At 44.0% G+C, this 17,655-nt stretch overlaps 1 protein-coding gene across 8 annotated transcripts; it reads right to left on the bottom strand.

The window, feature by feature from the left end:
• Window positions 1–2,032: 2,032 nt before the first annotated feature.
• LOC127312929 (uncharacterized) lies at window positions 2,033–7,795 on the bottom strand. 8 transcript variants are annotated; one of them, XM_071823063.1, is made up of 8 exons: window positions 6,929–7,794; window positions 6,548–6,787; window positions 5,762–5,891; window positions 5,622–5,648; window positions 5,361–5,549; window positions 4,851–4,981; window positions 3,885–4,163; window positions 2,033–2,466 (listed from the first exon to the last, which is right to left on the bottom strand). In XM_071823063.1, the coding sequence occupies exons 1-5, from the start codon at window positions 7,384–7,386 to the stop codon at window positions 5,508–5,510; spliced, it is 897 nt and encodes a 298-aa protein (XP_071679164.1). In that variant the 5' UTR covers window positions 7,387–7,794; the 3' UTR covers window positions 2,033–2,466; window positions 3,885–4,163; window positions 4,851–4,981; window positions 5,361–5,507. The 8 variants fall into 8 exon arrangements, 7 of the variants coding, with proteins under 7 accessions (XP_071679164.1, XP_071679163.1, XP_071679165.1 ...); XM_071823062.1 differs by having other exon boundaries at window positions 3,921–4,163; XM_071823064.1 differs by having other exon boundaries at window positions 2,033–4,176.
• Between the last annotated feature and the right edge of the window lie 9,860 nt (window positions 7,796–17,655).

The raw sequence follows: 17,655 nt of genomic DNA, 5'->3' as shown, positions 1-17,655 counted from the left end.
CGTTCATCAGGACACTCGTTCTCAACGATCATGTTGTGCATGATCACGCAGCATGTCATCACCTCATTCATGGTCTTCAGCGACCATGTTCTCGCCGGGTGACGGACAATTGCCCACCAAGCTTGGAGCACATCAAATCCGCACTCCACATTTTTCCTGCAAGCCTCTTGCATCTTGGCAAACATCATCGTCTTCTCGGAGTTTGAATTACGCACAGTCTTCACCAGTGTGGCCCAGTTAGGGTAGATGCCATCAGAAAGATAATATGTCTTTTCATATTCATTTCCATTGACCTCGTAGCTCACCCGAGGAGCTTTGCCTTGCACGAGCCTGTTGAAAACCGGTGGTCGGTGCAACACACTAATGTCATTGTTGGAACCGGCCATGCCAAAGAATGAATGCCAAGTCCATAAATCTTGAGATATGACAGCTTCAAGAATGACAGTCCGTCCGTCCGCATGCCCGCTGTCCTGACCCTGTCATCCAAATGGACAGTTCTTCCACTCCCAGTGCATGCAATCTATGCTGCCAATCATTCCAGGGAACCCTCTAGACTCGTTGATTGACAACAACCGCCTTGTATCCTCAACACTTGGCTCCCTACAGTAATGATGTCCGAACACGGCAATCACGGCTCAGCGAAACCTGTACATGGCCTCAAGGCAGGTGCTCTCACCCATTCGAAGATACTCATCGAATATATCAGCATTCATTCCATATGATAGCATGCGAATAGCCGCGGAGCATTTTGGTAGGAGGTGAAGCCTAGCGCACTTGTTGCATCGGGCCTGCATTGGAAGTAGGGTTCATAGTGTCTGACGCCCCATAGAATGACCATGAACAGCTCCCTTGACATCCTGTACCGGCGCCGGAACATTTTTTCCTTGAACACCGGATCGGTGAGGTGGAAGCAGTCCCTATGGAGCCGGAGGTTCCCTTCCACTCTGTTGCGCGGCAAGTTTTTTGAGCGGCCCTTGACAGAGCCCTGGTGCACTAGCCCCTGGTTTGAATTAAACTCGTGAATCGTGGAGGCCGCAGTAGTTGCCAATGTCTGCGTCGACTGATCAAACTTCTCGTCGGAAGAGGAGTCAACGACCTCCGCACGGAATTTGTCCAGCATCTGCCACATTTCGATCTGCGTGGGTACGAACTGTGGATCAATGGCTACGCACAATAGCGCCGAAAACAAGAGTAAGACACCTACCGGCGCAATTGACCGAACAGGTCGCGGGCGGCGCAACCGGCAACGTTTGGCCCCAAAACAGGCGACAGGTGCTCGCCGGAGCCTACCCCGACTACGATCCTTCTCTTCCCGCCCAGCGAGAACCGAGCCGACGGAGAGTACTCCGGCGGTGCCGCGGGATGGTGGCGGGTGGGGTTGGGGTTGTGACGTCGCACTAGGGCAGCAAAGAAGGAGAAAAAGAAGCAAATCGAACCGCTCGATTTTGCTGTCCCTGACTTACGGGACCGGGTAAGAAAAGGAGGACGCTCGACGCGACCGCGGAGCGTCCGCGGAGATGCAAACCTGACGCATATTTGGGTCAGGTTTGCGTCATCGCGGACGGCCCGGTCACGTTGCATCGCCCCGCTTGAGCAGAGCCAGACGCATTTTCGATCATGCCGAACGCAAACAGTCGCTCATCGTCCTTTTGCGTCGTCCCATTGGAGATGCCCTTATACCACAACGGATGGGACCAGTGGTGCCATGGGTCGCCTTCTACTCTGAAGCAGGCTGGGTGCGTGGGGGCAACTGGTTTTGTCTGAATAAATCAGGCTTAGCAATGCGTGTCTTGTTGCACCAAGATGTCAATCAGCTTAATGTTGGCATTCTTGATCTGGCCGTTGACGAGTTTCGGCCTTTCAGTCGAAGATCTCTAATGGGATATCTAGATTTGAATCGATCTTGTGGGGCATGCCCTATCTTTAGCCAATAACGGTTTATGAGTGCATTACGGCGAGAAGCTTTGCTTTCTTATTAGTTACACTAGCAAGGATAGGCGCGGCGGCACGCCGCACCCAACCTGGAGTTAAAGAATAAATGATGTTTATTTTAGAATTAAAGGGGCCGTGTCTCCTGGTTTCATTTAAAATGTAACCCCAAGTGTGCCAGTTTTTTTTAGCAGAGCTCATCCGTCAAGTACACGAAGGAAGAAATAAGAAAATCTATAGAGGAAACTTGATTTTACAGTTTTTTAGAACTGAAGCTTATGTGCTCGCTGAATGAATTTCTCATAGGCAATCTCCTGACGCCAACGATCAACATGATTCACTGGTGGATGGATGGATTTCAAATGACAGATCCCAACAGCAGAAGATTCAGGTCCAGGCAATCTTCAGGAGGTCCCCGCAGAAGTAGCAAGTTCTTGTCTAGAAGAGCTGAGTGTTTGTCCATGCAAAGGATCTTCCAAGATCTGATTGTACTCCAATCCTTCTCAGGATTTCCTGAACACCTAGCCATTGTACTCCCTGAAATCACATTTTATTACGCAATGACCATATGCACCCTAACGTTGCAGAGGAAAATATGTTCAAAGCTGAATTATTATTTTCACTGAATTGTTATGCTCAAAACCGAATAAAGGATGTTTTAAATCATGTTAAATTACGGCTGATGTGGAGGTCTAATAGTAAACGGATGATCAACAATGACTGGGCTATTGTTCTGTATAGTGGAAAGATCCAAGGCATGAAGGTATGGTTACATAATGTATGTTCGATTGTTCATAGGCTGTTGAATTGCAGCAGTTTCAAGATCAGTGTCTCTGAAAATTCATTAGAAATATGATAAGGAACATAATATAAGTTGTGATACTTAAGTGGATAACAACATCTTCACTGGATTACATGGTAAAGAATATCATGTGATAAGATGCTGGTTCATGTGGTCCAGACCACAATGGCCGATGGTTAAGGCGAACATACATCAATGGCCAAGTACTTAATTTCACAGGATACTGTAACTATATAAGTGCACCATTTTGAAACAGTGAGGCAGTGCAATGTGGGTTCCGCAATTTGAACCAAAGAGGCACTGAAAAATAAATTAGTTGCTGCTTAACAGAATGACATGCCTATCATAGGTGGTAGCCAAAATGGAAGCAACAAATGAGTTTCTGCAATATATTTATAGTACTCCCCAAATTATAGAGAATAGACCATCCTACCAATGCATTTAGATAGGGACCTGGCATGATGATTTAGATTTCTCGAAACATGTTTCAACCCACAGGAAATTGTGTTTACTGAGAAAGAAAATGTCTTTACTGAGATGGAGCATGAATATCATAAAAAAGGAGCAAGACTACAATGAGTTCTAACATATATCTTTCTCCGTATTTATCTCGCAATGGAAAGCAAAAAAAGACCATATATATGTATATTCTTGTTCATACAGAACTAATGACAGTCCTATAACTGTAAGCTCCACTTTGCTTAGTGGATTTATAAGATAGTCCCCATTTTTTTAACTAAAAAACGAATTGATGCATCTCTAAACTGTAGTGCTACAATCAGCAGTAAAATGAACATAAATAATCTAAAGAAATTGCAATAAATATACAATTTGATCTTATATAAGCATACTTGAACATTCATGTTGGACAGTATGTAGTGAAAAAATATAACATATCAAGGAAATATCCGCTTAATAAAGAACAATCTATCTCCATGATCATCACTGTACATATGAACAGAAGAGAAGCAGGGAAAGAAAGCACATTTTCTGTTTGCCCGGGCCACCTCCTTTTTGCATGTGATATATAAGTATTGGCTTACAAATGTATGACAGAAGCACAGTGGACTTGCATGTTCTAAGATTAGTTTGTCAGCTCTAAACAGTACTGCCAAAGTAAAGTGATGTGTGACAGGAATCTTATATCACAAACCTGAATTTTATTTTTCAGAATACATTTAGGCATCACCTGAAAGCGTATGTTGGCGCATTCCTCGCTTCATTCGTTCTTTTATTGGAATTGGTTGTGATGCTAAAACAGTAGAGACGACTCAGTTTTCGAGCTTCATCGGAGGTCTTTCAAATACTTCTTCATGAACAAACCAATCCATCAGCTCCAAGCCCTTTCAATTTCTTCAATTCCGGTTACTGTTGAATTTAAAAACTTGTCTCTTCCTTATTGAGATAACAGGTTGATAGATTACTCGCGAACCTATAAACAATTACTGAAGAAGCATTACTCGATAAATTAACTGAAAAGTCCAAACCATGTAAATGTTGGAAAACTCAGTCTAATAATTGAAGTGAGGAAATACAGGTGTGTCTACAGCTACCACGGTCTGCAAACAGACATGGTTGGTTCGATAAGTTAATCAAAGAACAATGTTATGCACTAACGGGTAATCCTTAATTTTACACTCTCAAATTTCAGGGCCAATGACAATGGACGACCGCTATTAAACCTTGAAATACAACCATACCAGAAAGGATATATCAGAGTAATTTTGTATCCACGAATTATGCAAATAATAAAAATACTGACATCTCATTGTATCTGATGTAACAAAATGCTTTATTGCTTTAATCTGAAAGTTAATTATCCCAATGAAAATGCTTAGGTGAGTAATGACCCTTACTCCATGCACAATTTAGTTCATATGAAGCTGAAATTGCGGCAATCATGCATACTATAGCTAGAAAAGGTGCAAGAAACACATAAATGGAGTGGGAGCATCTATATCAATCATCAAACAGTGGGAGGAAGCAGTTAATCATGAAATATCAAACAAAGAAAAAAAACATGTTGGCGTTTATTTGATCAACTAAAAGGAGGATAAATGTAAAATTAAAAATTCCGAAATAAACATACTGCTTATATTAAAGAACCATATATACATACATTTTTCTGTACTGTATGCACACCACTTCAAAACTTCAAGCAATGACTAATCTCTTGCTAGCCGTAAGGCTCCAATCGATGAAGTACCAAGGGGGAACTGCAACTGCAGACTGCAGTGCTGTATGGTGTATCTACAAAGAACCAAAGAATCACTTGCAATGTTTGTTTTTTGCTTTCATAAAGAAAACATTCTAGAAAACAGAGATCACTATCTAAGCAGATAAAGTGGAAACGACACAACAGCATAATTATGCCCCTTTGGTGTGTGCATGTATTGCTAGCATTATTTTTGTTGATCCTACTGTTCCTAAAGTAGGATAGCATATTCTGAGAAGGAATAGGCAGTCGTCAGCTCATCTCCTGCTCATATAACATATCATTGACAAAATTCACTTGGGACGGCAGGAAGAACTAACATATCCAGCAATCAGTAGTCAATTGATCATGTCGATTGTTAGTCTGCCGGGAAAATTAAATGATATAGAAAACAATCAGTCTTGTTGTACTCACCCTAAATTTCAGCATAACCACAGAAGTCTTCCTCAATTCTGAACACCACAGAGCACACACAGGCACACAGGCTTGTCTCGCTGATGATGGTGAGCCGAATGAAAATCTACCAGGGGCCTTGGATCCAACCGCCGGAGTGCAAGGAGTTCACCCGTATGCATACCGCAGTCCGCAGGCAACTACCCACATCTGTTATCACCAAAAAAAATCATAAGTTGATAAAGAACCAATTCTAGTCATTTAGAGATCGACAAAACTCACCATTAAATGGACTCTTCCTCCGAAGATCTTGATGGAAAAAAAATCGCAAGTAAATGACCGCACATAATTAGTAAAATGATCATTCGAGTAGTTACTAAAAAGGTTGGATGATATAATTCGGTAAGTTCACTAAAACGTACATTTTTATTTTGAGGCACACCAGATATATTCCATTTGATTGCCTTGGTATTGAACGGGAGTGCCAAATCTCCAGCAATGTCTTCCACCACTTGCATCCATGTCCAAGTATGAGCTCCAATACGATCATTTCTAAATTTTCACAAAGAAAAAAACACACTATAAATAAAAGTTGTATTTGCCACAAGTTTGATATATTGCTACAGTTTGATATACTGCTACACATGTTGACCAATAATATGAGTCAGTTAGATCAAATTGTTTTCCCATATAAAGTTCTATAACCTGAAATGGAAAATTCCAGTTCTGTTAGGAGCAGTCCGACAGCTAATATTTCAGAAGGTGGGAATACTAAACACAGCGAATAGGTTGTTGATTCTATTAGCATAACACTCTACCAAGCACAATTGGAGAACCAGCTTTTATTCTCTACTAAAATGAGTCCACGTAAAACTGAAAAGAAAATGATGTACCAGAAGAAGTTTTTGCACCCAAGGATATAATCAGTATAGCAAGTTCATATGTTAAACATCAGAGGAGATCCAATTGATGCTATTGTTAGCACGAAAAGAAAAGAACACAATGTTTCAATTTCCAAGAATTGGTGGGACGAAAAATCTATCACACAGCTCCAATTCTTAATCTAATACATATATGTGCGTTCGAGTTTCAGTTCAAATCATCAAGGTAAACTATGGGAGAATTGAGTAATCTCACCTCTACTACGAAATGAAGAAAAGTGAGGAACAGGCTCATTGCTGGGAGGGGGACGGGGTAGGGAACTTTACTCGTTCCAATCGATGACATCGTCGTCAAGCTTCAGCAAGACGGCAAGTAGGCAGAGCACCGCAGCATTACTCCTTTTCCACGAACCGCCGCTCTGACGGTATCCACCGCTATGGTGCCGATGAACTCGCGGGCTGTTTGTGCTCGTCTTCTGGTGGTCGAAGGCGGCTTCTAGGAAACAACGCCTCCCATATCTAGAGCAGGCGGTGGTTCCACTGGTTGCCCAGAGCACACACTGCAGACTAACCATTGTGGGCGGTGGCCGCCGTCCAAGTGAGACGATGCAGCAACCCACGCCACGGCCGGCTGTCACAGGGAGTTGGGCAGGGGAGAGACAGGAACAATGAAACCCGGGCATGGCAGCTCGCTATGGAAGGGAATACCTGGGGCCAGCGTTCGTGGAAGAACCCTCCGGCAGCCTTCCTCGTTGGAGATGCGGAGCGGCTTGCTCGGTAGTCTGGAACAACGCGCTCAGGAATTCAGAGCGGCGCTGGTGGACATCGGGGGCAGCGCGTTGGTGAGGCCGCGAACGTGAGTGGCGTGCTCGCGAGGTCAGGGGCGGCGCGCTGGTGAAACTCCCTGCCGGTGCGGCGCCCAAGGAGGTCCACAGCGGGGCGCGCGGAAGGAACAGGCGGTTGCATCGCCGAATCACAAGCGCGCGCTGGACGAAGCCCATCGAGGCCTTCGTGACGCTCGGGAAGAAGCAAGGAGCGGCGAGCGGGCCAGTTGGGGAGGAGATGTGGGCGCTCTGGAGCAGCATCCTATGCCGCTCCTGCACAGCTCTGGCTCGGACGTCCACACATAGAGCGCCGCCTACACCTATGCGGGGTATCCATCCCATCGGCGGTGCTGGTCGCCGTCGTCGGCGGAGGTGTGGAAGAGAGACCTACTTTCCGGCCGACACCAGGAAGGTCTCCTTCCCGATTCCTCTCTGAAGCCGCCGCCATCACCACGATTTTGGCGAGCTCCAAGGTTCTCCAACGCTGTTGCTCGCCGGCAGAGAAGCCCGTTGGCTCCCTCCGACGACTCGCAACCGCCGCGACGCCGTTCCACGGGCCGCCCTCTGCACGTCCTCCACTCCTCCGCCTGGCTGCATCTTCGGCGGCCTCGTCTCGCAGCTCTCAGTGGAGAAATCGAGAGAGGATGGGAAGATTCTGGAGTGAAACTATGAGCGCACATGCGGCTGCAGTTGAGTTATGTCTACCACCGCTTTGACTGTTGGCTCTTCACGGCTACACCCACACGGCAATAACTCCCTGTTTGGTTCTGCTTTCTACCAGACAGACTAAATTGTACATGTAAAAAAGCTTTCTAAAATTGCTAAAGAGCGCCGAGTCGATACACAGAAAACTACCGACGGGAACCAAACCAACGAAAACAACAAGTTTCAACACCATGTTCGTATCTAGAGAGGCTTCAAAATTGTAAGAAAAATCGAAGTTGTTGAGGTTTAATATAGTACTTATGGTACATGTCTATGTATAAATTTCCATGATACCAACACGGGTGGGGTGGAGAAAATCAGGGTGGCTTCTGAAGTTATGGCTAAGAGGTGTTTTGGTTGCGATGCTGCACAAGCTCTACCTGTGCGTCGAGTGTTTGATGATCTACCGCAGTAGCCTCGGCAAGAGGGGTTGAGTGCATTTTTTGAGGCGCTCCTCGATTACCAAGTCATATATTTTAAGGTTAAAATTTAACATCTGGTCTTCATTGGTTGTACCTAGCAATGACGTTGGTGTAGACATTATTTTGGGAACTCGGTGTTGGATAATTAGGCACAATTTCCATGATTAATTCCTGAATATAAAACATGATGACAGCAAGTACTAACATGTGAAAATCGAACATACTAGATGCATTAATCAACATGAGTAGCAGCAGCGCAAACGGTAAAGCATCCATCGCTAAACAGATCGAGATATGTCGCACGTACCGATCTGGTGGAGGTGGCGATGAAGGTGTAGCAGATGATGTCGCAGTAGTAACATTGTTGATGACAACGTTGTTGACGACAGGGACGACGGGTCGAAGTAGACGGCGTTGAAGACGATGGTAGGCAGCATCGCCCGACTTGGACGGAAGGCGACCCGCGATGAAGAGCTTGAGCAGTCGCGCAGAGCGCTTCCCAAAAACCTAATTCTCCCTCTCCCGTACAGGATCGCAAGGACGAGCTGTTCCAGAGACCTGCTCTCCCGTTCGCTGATGCACGTCGGCGCGCGGGATGGAGTAGGCTACGAGATGGCGGCGCAAGCAGAGAGAGGTGGAAACCCTAACTCGTGTACTAGATGTGTTTCTGCGGTAGCCGGGCAAGAGATTATATAGGCTCGGGAAACTCCAGGCAACGTGGGGCACGCCCACGTCGCGCGCACATTCGAGTCGGTTACAGATCGCCCACGGTCCGGGAGCGACCCAAATCGACTAACTGCGACGCGCCCGTCTAGGACTATTCGTTTTCCTGAACTGCAAAAAGAAAGAAAAGTCTCGGCTCGAGGCTCAATCCACTCACCACGAGCGCGGCGCGCATCATGACGTGACGTGTCGTCTCGAGTCGAGTCGAGTCGAGTCGTGTCGAGACGAGCGAGCGAGGATGAGGAGGACCGCGCGTGTACCACTCCTATTCTTACTCACTTACTAGTGGTGGAACAACCCACCTTATAAGGTAGTCTAACTTTCTCCAAACTTTCCATGTGGGACTAAACTTCCCACCTCTTGCCACTCCCTAGTGAGCTGCCACCAACTTGGGCTCAAACTCACAAGGCTGTCACTATGTGGGCTTTGAGATTTATAGGGAAAACTGAAATCTAGTATGGGCCACTGAAAATGGACCCAATATTTCAACAATCCCCCACTAGATCTCAAATCCCCATTTAGAGATTTACCAATACTCGCCGCTTGTTTATATACCAGTGTTTCAACGGAGACTTTTAAGTTGAACTTCTGCCTAGAACCTTAAGCTACATCCATTCACACTTGAACAATGGACTAAGTCTTGAATTGCAAGTTTTGCGTGAACAGGGTTTCACTCAAAGTCATGACCAGTACATGGCTGCCAGTAGCCTACCCCGCGGGTGAAGCATATGCGCCATACTTCGTGGTCTCTTCATGAGTTTACTAGAGATCACCCAAATCTCATAGATTGCGACGTTTGACAATCAGACTCATATAGGTGTGTTATTTCAAGAATGCTCTGTAGGACAACATCTTTGCTAAAATAGCCAACATAAACACATTAAGGCTTGTTGCCAACCCGCTGATACGTCTCTGACGTATCGATAATTTCTTATGTTCCATGCTTGTTTTATGACAATACCTACATGTTTTATACATACTTTATGATGATCTTATGCGTTTTCCGGAACTAACCTATTGACGAGATGCCGAAGTGCCAGTTCCTGTTTTCTGCTGTTTTTGGTTTCAGAAATCCTAGTAAGGAAATATTCTCGGAATTGGACGAAATCAACGCCCAGAGTCTTAGAATTGCACGAAGCTTCCAGAACACTCGAGAGCCGCCAGAGGGGAGCCCTGGGGGCCCCACACACCAGGCTGGCGCGGCCAGGGTGTGGGCCGCGCCCCCTATTGTGTCGTCGCCTCGTCAGCCCTCCGACTCCGCCTCTTCGCCTATATAAAGGTCCCTGACCTAAAACATCGATACGGAAAAGCCACGGTACGAGAAACCATCCAGAGCCGCCGCCATCACGAAGCCAAGATCTGGGGGACAGAAGTCTCTGTTCCGGCACGCCGCCGGGACGGGGAAGTGCCCCCGGAAGGCTTCTCCATCGACACCGCTGCCATCTCCACCGCCATCTTCATCAACGCTGCTGTCGCCCATGAGGAGGGAGTAGTTCTCCATCGAGGCTAAAGGGCTGTACCGGTAGCTATGTGGTTAATCTCTCTCCTATGTACTTCAATACAATAATCTCATGAGCTGCCTTACATGATTGAGATTCATATGATGATGCTTGTAATCTAGATGTCATTATGCTAGTCAAGTGGATTTTACTTATGTGATCTCCGGAGACTCCTTGTCCCACGTGTGTAAAGGTGACAGTGTGTGCACCGTGTGGGTCTCTTAGGCTATATTTCACAGAATACTTATTCACTATTATGAATAGCATAGTGAAGTGCTTATTTATATCACTTTATGATTGCAATGTGTTTTGTATCACTATTCATCTATCATGCACTCTAAGGTTATTTAAATATGAATATCGAATATTGTGGAGCTTGTTAACACCGGCATTGAGGGTTCGTGTAATCCTACACAATTAGTGGTGTTCATCATCCAACAACAGAGTGTAGAGTGGTTTTATTATGTGATCAATGTTGAGAGTGTCCACTAGCGAAAGTATAATCCCTAGGCCATGTTCCCAAATACTGAAATCATCGCTTGTTTACTGTTCTACTGCATCTGTACTGCCTGCAATATTACCATCATCAACCACACGCCAGTTGTAGCATCAAGCTATTTTCTGGTGCCGTTACTACTGCTCATATATATTCATACCACCTGTATTTCACTATCTCTTCGCCGAACTAGTGCACCTATACATCTGACAAGTGTATTGGGTGTGTTGGGGACACAAGAGACTTCTTGTATTGTGGTTGCAGGGTTGCTTGAGAGGGATATCTTTGACCTCTTTCTCCCTGAGTTCGATAAACCTTGGGTGATCCACTTAAGGGAAAACTTGCTGCTGTTCTACAAACCTCTGCTCTTGGAGGCCCAACACTGTCTACAGGAAAAGAAGTGTGAGTAGACATCAAGCTATTTTCTGGCGCCGTTGCCGGGGACCTGAAGGAACAAGCTTTCCTCCCTCGTCAACAACGCGCCAGTCCTGGACAGCATCAAGTATTTGCTGGCGCCGTTGCCGGGGAGGAAAGGTAAAAGGTACTCACACTCCGGATCTCGGCTACTAAGCTATTTTCTGGCGCCGTTGTAAGTACTCGAAGCTATTTCCTTTAGATCCTGCAATTGCATCTTTTTGTTTCTTGTTTTACACTAGTTTGGCATAATGGAAAGGAACATGGAGCTTTTTATTCTATTTCCTGAGTTAAGACATGGATGGTTTTATGCGAAAATTAAAAAACCCATGGAACATATTAGTATGAACACTTTGAATACCATTGTTGCTAATGATATAGAAAATTCTAAGCTTGGGGAAGCTGGCTTTGATGAGCATGATATTTTTAGTCCCCCAAGCATTGAGGAGAAAATTTACTTTGATGATACTTTACCTCCTATTTATGATGATTATAATGATAGTGGTCTTTTGGTGCCGCCTGTTATGGAGGATAAACTTGATTATGATTACAATATGCCTCCTATATTTGATGATGAGAATAATAATGATAGCTACTTTGTTGAATTTTCTCCCACTACAACTAATAAAATTGATTATGCTTATGTGGAGAGTAATAATTTTATGCATGAGACTCATGATAAGAATGCTTTATGTGATAGTTATATTGTTGAATTTGCTCATATTGCTACTGAAAGTTATTATGAGAGAGGAAAATATGGTTGTAGAAATTTTCATGTTACTAAAACACCTCCCTATGTGCTGAAATTTTTGAAACTACACTTGTTCTACCTTCCTATGCTTTTTACTCTGCTCTTCATGAACTTGTTTATTTACAAGATTCCTTTTCATAGGAAGCATGTTAGTCTTAAATTTGTTTTGAATTTGCCACTTGATGCTCTCTTTTGCTTCAAATACTATTTCTTGTGAGTGCATCATTTAATTTGCTGAGCCCATCTTAATGGCTATAAAGAAAGCACTTCTTGGGAGCTAACCCATGTCTTTATTTTGCTACTATTTTGTTGTGTTTTGGAAGTTGTTACTACTGTAGCAACCTCTCCTTATATTACTTTATTGCATTGTTGTGCCAAGTAAAGTCTTTGATAGAAAGGTTGATACTAGATTTGGATTACAGCGCAGAAACAGATTTCTGTCTGTCACGAATCTGGGTTGAATTCTCTGTAGGTAACTCAGAAAATTCTGCCAATTTACGTGAGTGATCCTCAGATATGTACGCAACTTTCATTCAATTTGAGCATTTTCATTTGAGCAAGTCTGGTGCCTCTTAGAAATTCGTCTTTACGGACTGTTCTGTTTTGACAGATTCTGCCTTTTATTTCGCATTGCCTCTTTTGCTGTGTTGGATGGATTTCTTTGTTCCATCGACTTCCAGTAGCTTTGTGCAATGTCCATAAGTGTTAAGAATGATTGTGTCACCTCTGAACATGTGAGTTTTTGATTATGCACTAACCCTCTAATGAGTTTGATTTGAGTTTGGTGTGGAGGAAGTTTTTCAAGGGTCAATAGAGGAGGATGATACAATATGATCAAGAAGAGTGAAAGCTCTAAGCTTGGGGATGCCCCGGTGGTTCATCCCTGCATATTTCAAGAAGACTCAAGCATCTAAGCTTGGGGATGCCCAAGGCATCCCCTTCTTCATCGACAACATTACCAGGTTCCTCTAGTGAAACTATATTTTTATTCCATCACATCTTATGTACTTTACTTGGAGCGTCTGTTTGTTTTTGTTTTTGTTTTTGTTTGAATAAATTCTTGTGTGGGAGAGAGACACGCTCCGCTGGTTCATATGAACACATGTGTTCTTAGCTTTTAATGTTCATGGCGAAGGTTGAAACTGCTTCGTTAATTGTTATATGGTTGGAAACGGGAAATGCTACATGTAGTAATTGGTATGATGTCTTGAATAATTTGATACTTGGCAATTGTTGTGCTCATGATTAAGCTCTTGCATCATATACTTTGCACCTATTAGTGAAGAAATATATAGAGCTTGCTAAAATTTGGTTTGCATAATTGGTCTCTCTAAGGTCTAGATAATTTCTAGTAAGGGTCGAACAATAAGGAAGACGGTATAAAGTCTTATAATGCTTACAATATGTCTTTTATGTGAGTTTTGCTGTACCTCTTCATACTTGTGTTTGTTTCAAATAGCCTTGCTAGCCTAAGCCTTGTATCGAGAGGGAATACTTCTCATGCATCCAAAATCCTTGAGCCAAACACTATGCCACTTGTGTCCACCATACCTACCTACTACATGGTATTTCTCCGCCATTCCAAAGTAAATTGCTTGAGTGCTACCTTTAAATTTCTATCCTTCATCTTTGCAATATATAGCTCATGGGACAAATAGCCTAAAAACTATTGTGGTATTGAATATGTACTTATGCATTTTATCTCTTATAAGTTTCTTGTTGAGCGATAACCATGTTCCTGGGGACGCCATCAACTACTCTTTGTTAAATATCATGTGAGTTGATATGCATGTTCGTCTTGTCTGAAGTAAGGGCGATTTACCATGAGTTGAATGATTTGAGCATGCATATTGTTAGAGAAGAACATTGGGCCGCTAACTAAAGCCATGATCCATGGTGGAAGTTTCAGTTTTGGACAACAATCCTCAATCTTATATGAGAATATTAATTGTTGCTGAATGCTTATGCATTAAAGAGGAGTCCATTATCTATTGTCTATGTTGTCCTGATATGGATGTCTAAGTTGAGAATAATCAAAAGCGAGAAATCCAATGCGAGCTTTCTCCTTAGACCTTTGTACAGGCGGCATAGAGGTACCCCTTTGTGATACTTGGTTAAAACATATGCATTGCGATGATAATCCAGGTAATCCGAGCTAATTAGGACAAGGTGCGGGCACTATTGGTATACTATGCATGAGGCTTGCAACTTGTAGGATATAATTTACATAACACATATGCTTTATTACTACCGTTGACAAAATTGTTTCTTGTTTTCAAAATAAAAGCTCTAGCACAAATATAGCAATCGATGCTTCCCTCTGTGAAGGGCCACTCTTTTACTTTTATGTTGAGTCAGTTTACCTATTTCCTGCTGTCTTAGAAGCAAACACTTGTGTTAACTGTGCATTGATTATTACATACTTGCTTATTGCACTTATTATATTACTTTATGTTGACAATATCCATGAGATATACATGTTACAAGTTGAAAGCAACCGCTGAAACTTAATCTTCCTTTGTGTTGTTTCAACGCCTTTACTTTGAATCTATTGCTTTATGAGTTAACTCTTATGCAAGACTTATTGATGCTTGTCTTGAAAGTACTATTCATGAAAAGTCTTTGCTATATGATTCAGTTGTTTAATCATTGTCTTTATCATTGCTTTGAATCACTTCATTCATCTCATACGCTTTACAATAGTATGATTAAGATCATGTTGGTAGCATGTCACTTCAGAAATTATCTTTGTTATCGTTTACCTACTCGAGGACGAGTAGGAACTAAGCTTGGGGATGCTGATACATCTCTGACGTATCGATAATTTCTTATGTTCCATGCTTGTTTTATGACAATACCTACATGTTTTATACATACTTTATGATGATTTTATGCGTTTTCCGGAACTAACCTATTGACGAGATGCCGAAGTGCCAGTTCCTGTTTTCTGCTGTTTTTGGTTTCAGAAATCCTAGTAAGGAAATATTCTCGGAATTGGACGAAATCAACGCCCAGAGTCTTAGAATTGCACGAAGCTTCCAAAACACCCGAGAGCCGCCAGAGGGGAGCCCTAGGGGCCCCACACACCAGGCTAGCGCGGCCAGGGTGTGGGTCGCGCCCCCTATTGTGTCATCGCCTCATCAGCCCTCCGACTCCGCCTCTTCGCCTATATAAAGGTCCCTGACCTAAAACATCGATACGGAAAAGCCACGGTACGAGAAAACATCCAGAGCCGCCGCCATCGCGAAGCCAAGATCTGGGGGACAGAAGTCTCTGTTCCGGCACGCCGCCGGGACGGGGAAGTGCCCCCGGAAGGCTTCTCCATCGACACCGCTGCCATCTCCACCGCCATCTTCATCAACGCTGTTGTCTCCCATGAGGAGGGAGTATTTCTCCATCGAGGCTAAAGGGCTGTATCGGTAGCTATGTGGTTAATCTCTCTCCTATGTACTTCAATACAATAATCTCATGAGCTGCCTTACATGATTGAGATTCATATGATGATGCTTGTAATCTAGATGTCATTATGCTAGTCAAGTGGATTTTACTTATGTGATCTCCGGAGACTCCTTGTCCCACGTGTGTAAAGGTGACAGTGTGTGCACCGTGTGGGTCTCTTAGGCTATATTTCATAGAATACTTATTCACTGTTATGAATAGCATAGTGAAGTGCTTATTTATATCCCTTTATGATTGCAATGTGTTTTGTATCACTATTCATCTATCATGCACTCTAAGGTTATTTAAATATGAATATCGAATATTGTGGAGCTTGTTAACTCCGGCATTGAGGGTTCGTGTAATCCTACACAATTAGTGGTGTTCATCATCCAACAACAGAGTGTAGAGTGGTTTTATTATGTGATCAATGTTGAGAGTGTCCACTAGCGAAAGTATAATCCCTAGGCCATGTTCCCAAATACTGAAATCATCGCTTGTTTACTGTTCTACTGCATCTGTCGCTGCAAATATTACCATCATCAACCACACGCCAGTTGTAGCATCAAGCTATTTTCTGGTGCCGTTACTACTGCTCATATATATTCATACCACCTGTATTTCACTATCTCTTCGCCGAACTAGTGCACCTATACATCTGACAAGTGTATTGGGTGTGTTGGGGACACAAGAGACTTCTTGTATTGTGGTTGCAGGGTTGCTTGAGAGGGATATCTTTGACCTCTTTCTCCCTGAGTTCGATAAACCTTGGGTGATCCACTTAAGGGAAAACTTGTTGCTGTTCTACAAACCTCTGCTCTTGGAGGCCCAACACTGTCTACAGGAAAAGAAGTGTGAGTAGACATCAAGCTATTTTCTGGCGCCGTTGCCGGGGACCTGAAGGAACAAGCTTTCCTCCCTCGTCAACAACACGCCAGTCCTGGACAGCATCACACTAGTAGGAAAACCCTTATAGGCGGAGCTTAGTTCTGTGGCGCACCTCGAAACATGCGCCACAGAAATTTGTTTTGTGGCGCACCAGGCAAGGTGCGCCACAAAAATAGCTTAATTTTGTGGCGCACCAGCGAACCGTGCGCCACAAAAACTTGGTGGGCCCCACAAGCTGTCACCCCAATCATTGGTTTTACTATTTCTATGGCGCACGTACCACAGTGCGCCACAAAAATAAGCTATTCTGTGGTGCATGGCGACAGTGCGCCATAAAAATAAGCTATTTTGTGGCGCACTGCAACTGTGCGCCACAAAAATAAGCTATTCTGTGGCGCAGTTTGCCTGGTGCGCCACAGAAATAAGGTATTCTGTGGCGCATTGTTTTCGGTGCGCCACAAAATTAGCGAACCAGATCTACAAAAGTGAGCCAACCTCCCACCTACCACACTACACAAGCCATTCTTCTTCCTCCATCTAGCTCGTCCCCCCCTTCTCTCTCATACCATTTTGACTCTACTTTTCACTTGCTTGGGTATTTATTGCACTTACTTTGGTTGATACTTAATTGGAGTTGAGGAGAAGGCTCTCCATACTCTCTCCTCCTCTCGAACTCATCGATCGCGGTCTCGTCTCGGTATCGAATCTAGAAGGTGAGTAGTTGGAGGAGACATACATATGCTTGGAGGAGACATGCATATGCTTGTAGATCTTGTGTGGCCGTCGTGTGTATGGATGCTTGTTGCAGGTGAAGCGCTTGTTTGTGTGCCGGTGTGGTGCATGGATGTTTGCCGAAATGTTGATTCATTTCCGTTTCAGCAAATTTTGCACTACCCATATGTCCTACTTTGAGGAGAGGTCATGCCGAATTTTTCCGCTCCATGTAATACCTTGAGGAGAGGTACGGCCCATGCATGTGTGTGCATTTGGTGCGGTTCTAATTTCCTGTTCTATGTATACCATTTGCAGGCAAGCATGGTCCTCTCGATGAGTTCCGCTCGAATCTCTAGATACAAGATAGACGCGAAGGAGGACATGATTCGGAACAATAGGCGCCAGATAAGATGTCCGTGTCGATCATGCAAACTCGAGCGCTGGATCAACCCTGATTCCGGACAACTGGAGGAGCACCTGCTGAGGCGCGGTGTCATGCAAGACAACCAGGTGCGGCCGGCCCCATCAAATGGTGTGCATGAAGACCATGTCGAGCGAGAT

This window comes from Lolium perenne, chromosome 7, assembly GCF_019359855.2.
Source record: "Lolium perenne isolate Kyuss_39 chromosome 7, Kyuss_2.0, whole genome shotgun sequence".
NCBI classification, from domain to species: Eukaryota; Viridiplantae; Streptophyta; class Magnoliopsida; order Poales; family Poaceae; genus Lolium; species Lolium perenne.
This window is presented reverse-complemented; position numbering and strand designations above follow the sequence as displayed.

Coding starts and splice junctions, on each gene's coding strand:
- LOC127312929 (XM_071823066.1), bottom strand. CDS start 7,386: ATGGGATGGATACCCCGCATAGGTGTAGGCGGCGCTCTATGTGTGGAC. Junction 5,892..6,547: donor GATGTCATCGATTGGAACGA/GTAAAGTTCCCT, acceptor GTGAAAATTTAG/AAATGATCGTATTGGAGCTC. Junction 5,649..5,761: donor GTGTGCCTCAAAATAAAAAT/GTACGTTTTAGT, acceptor TTTTCCATCAAG/ATCTTCGGAGGAAGAGTCCA.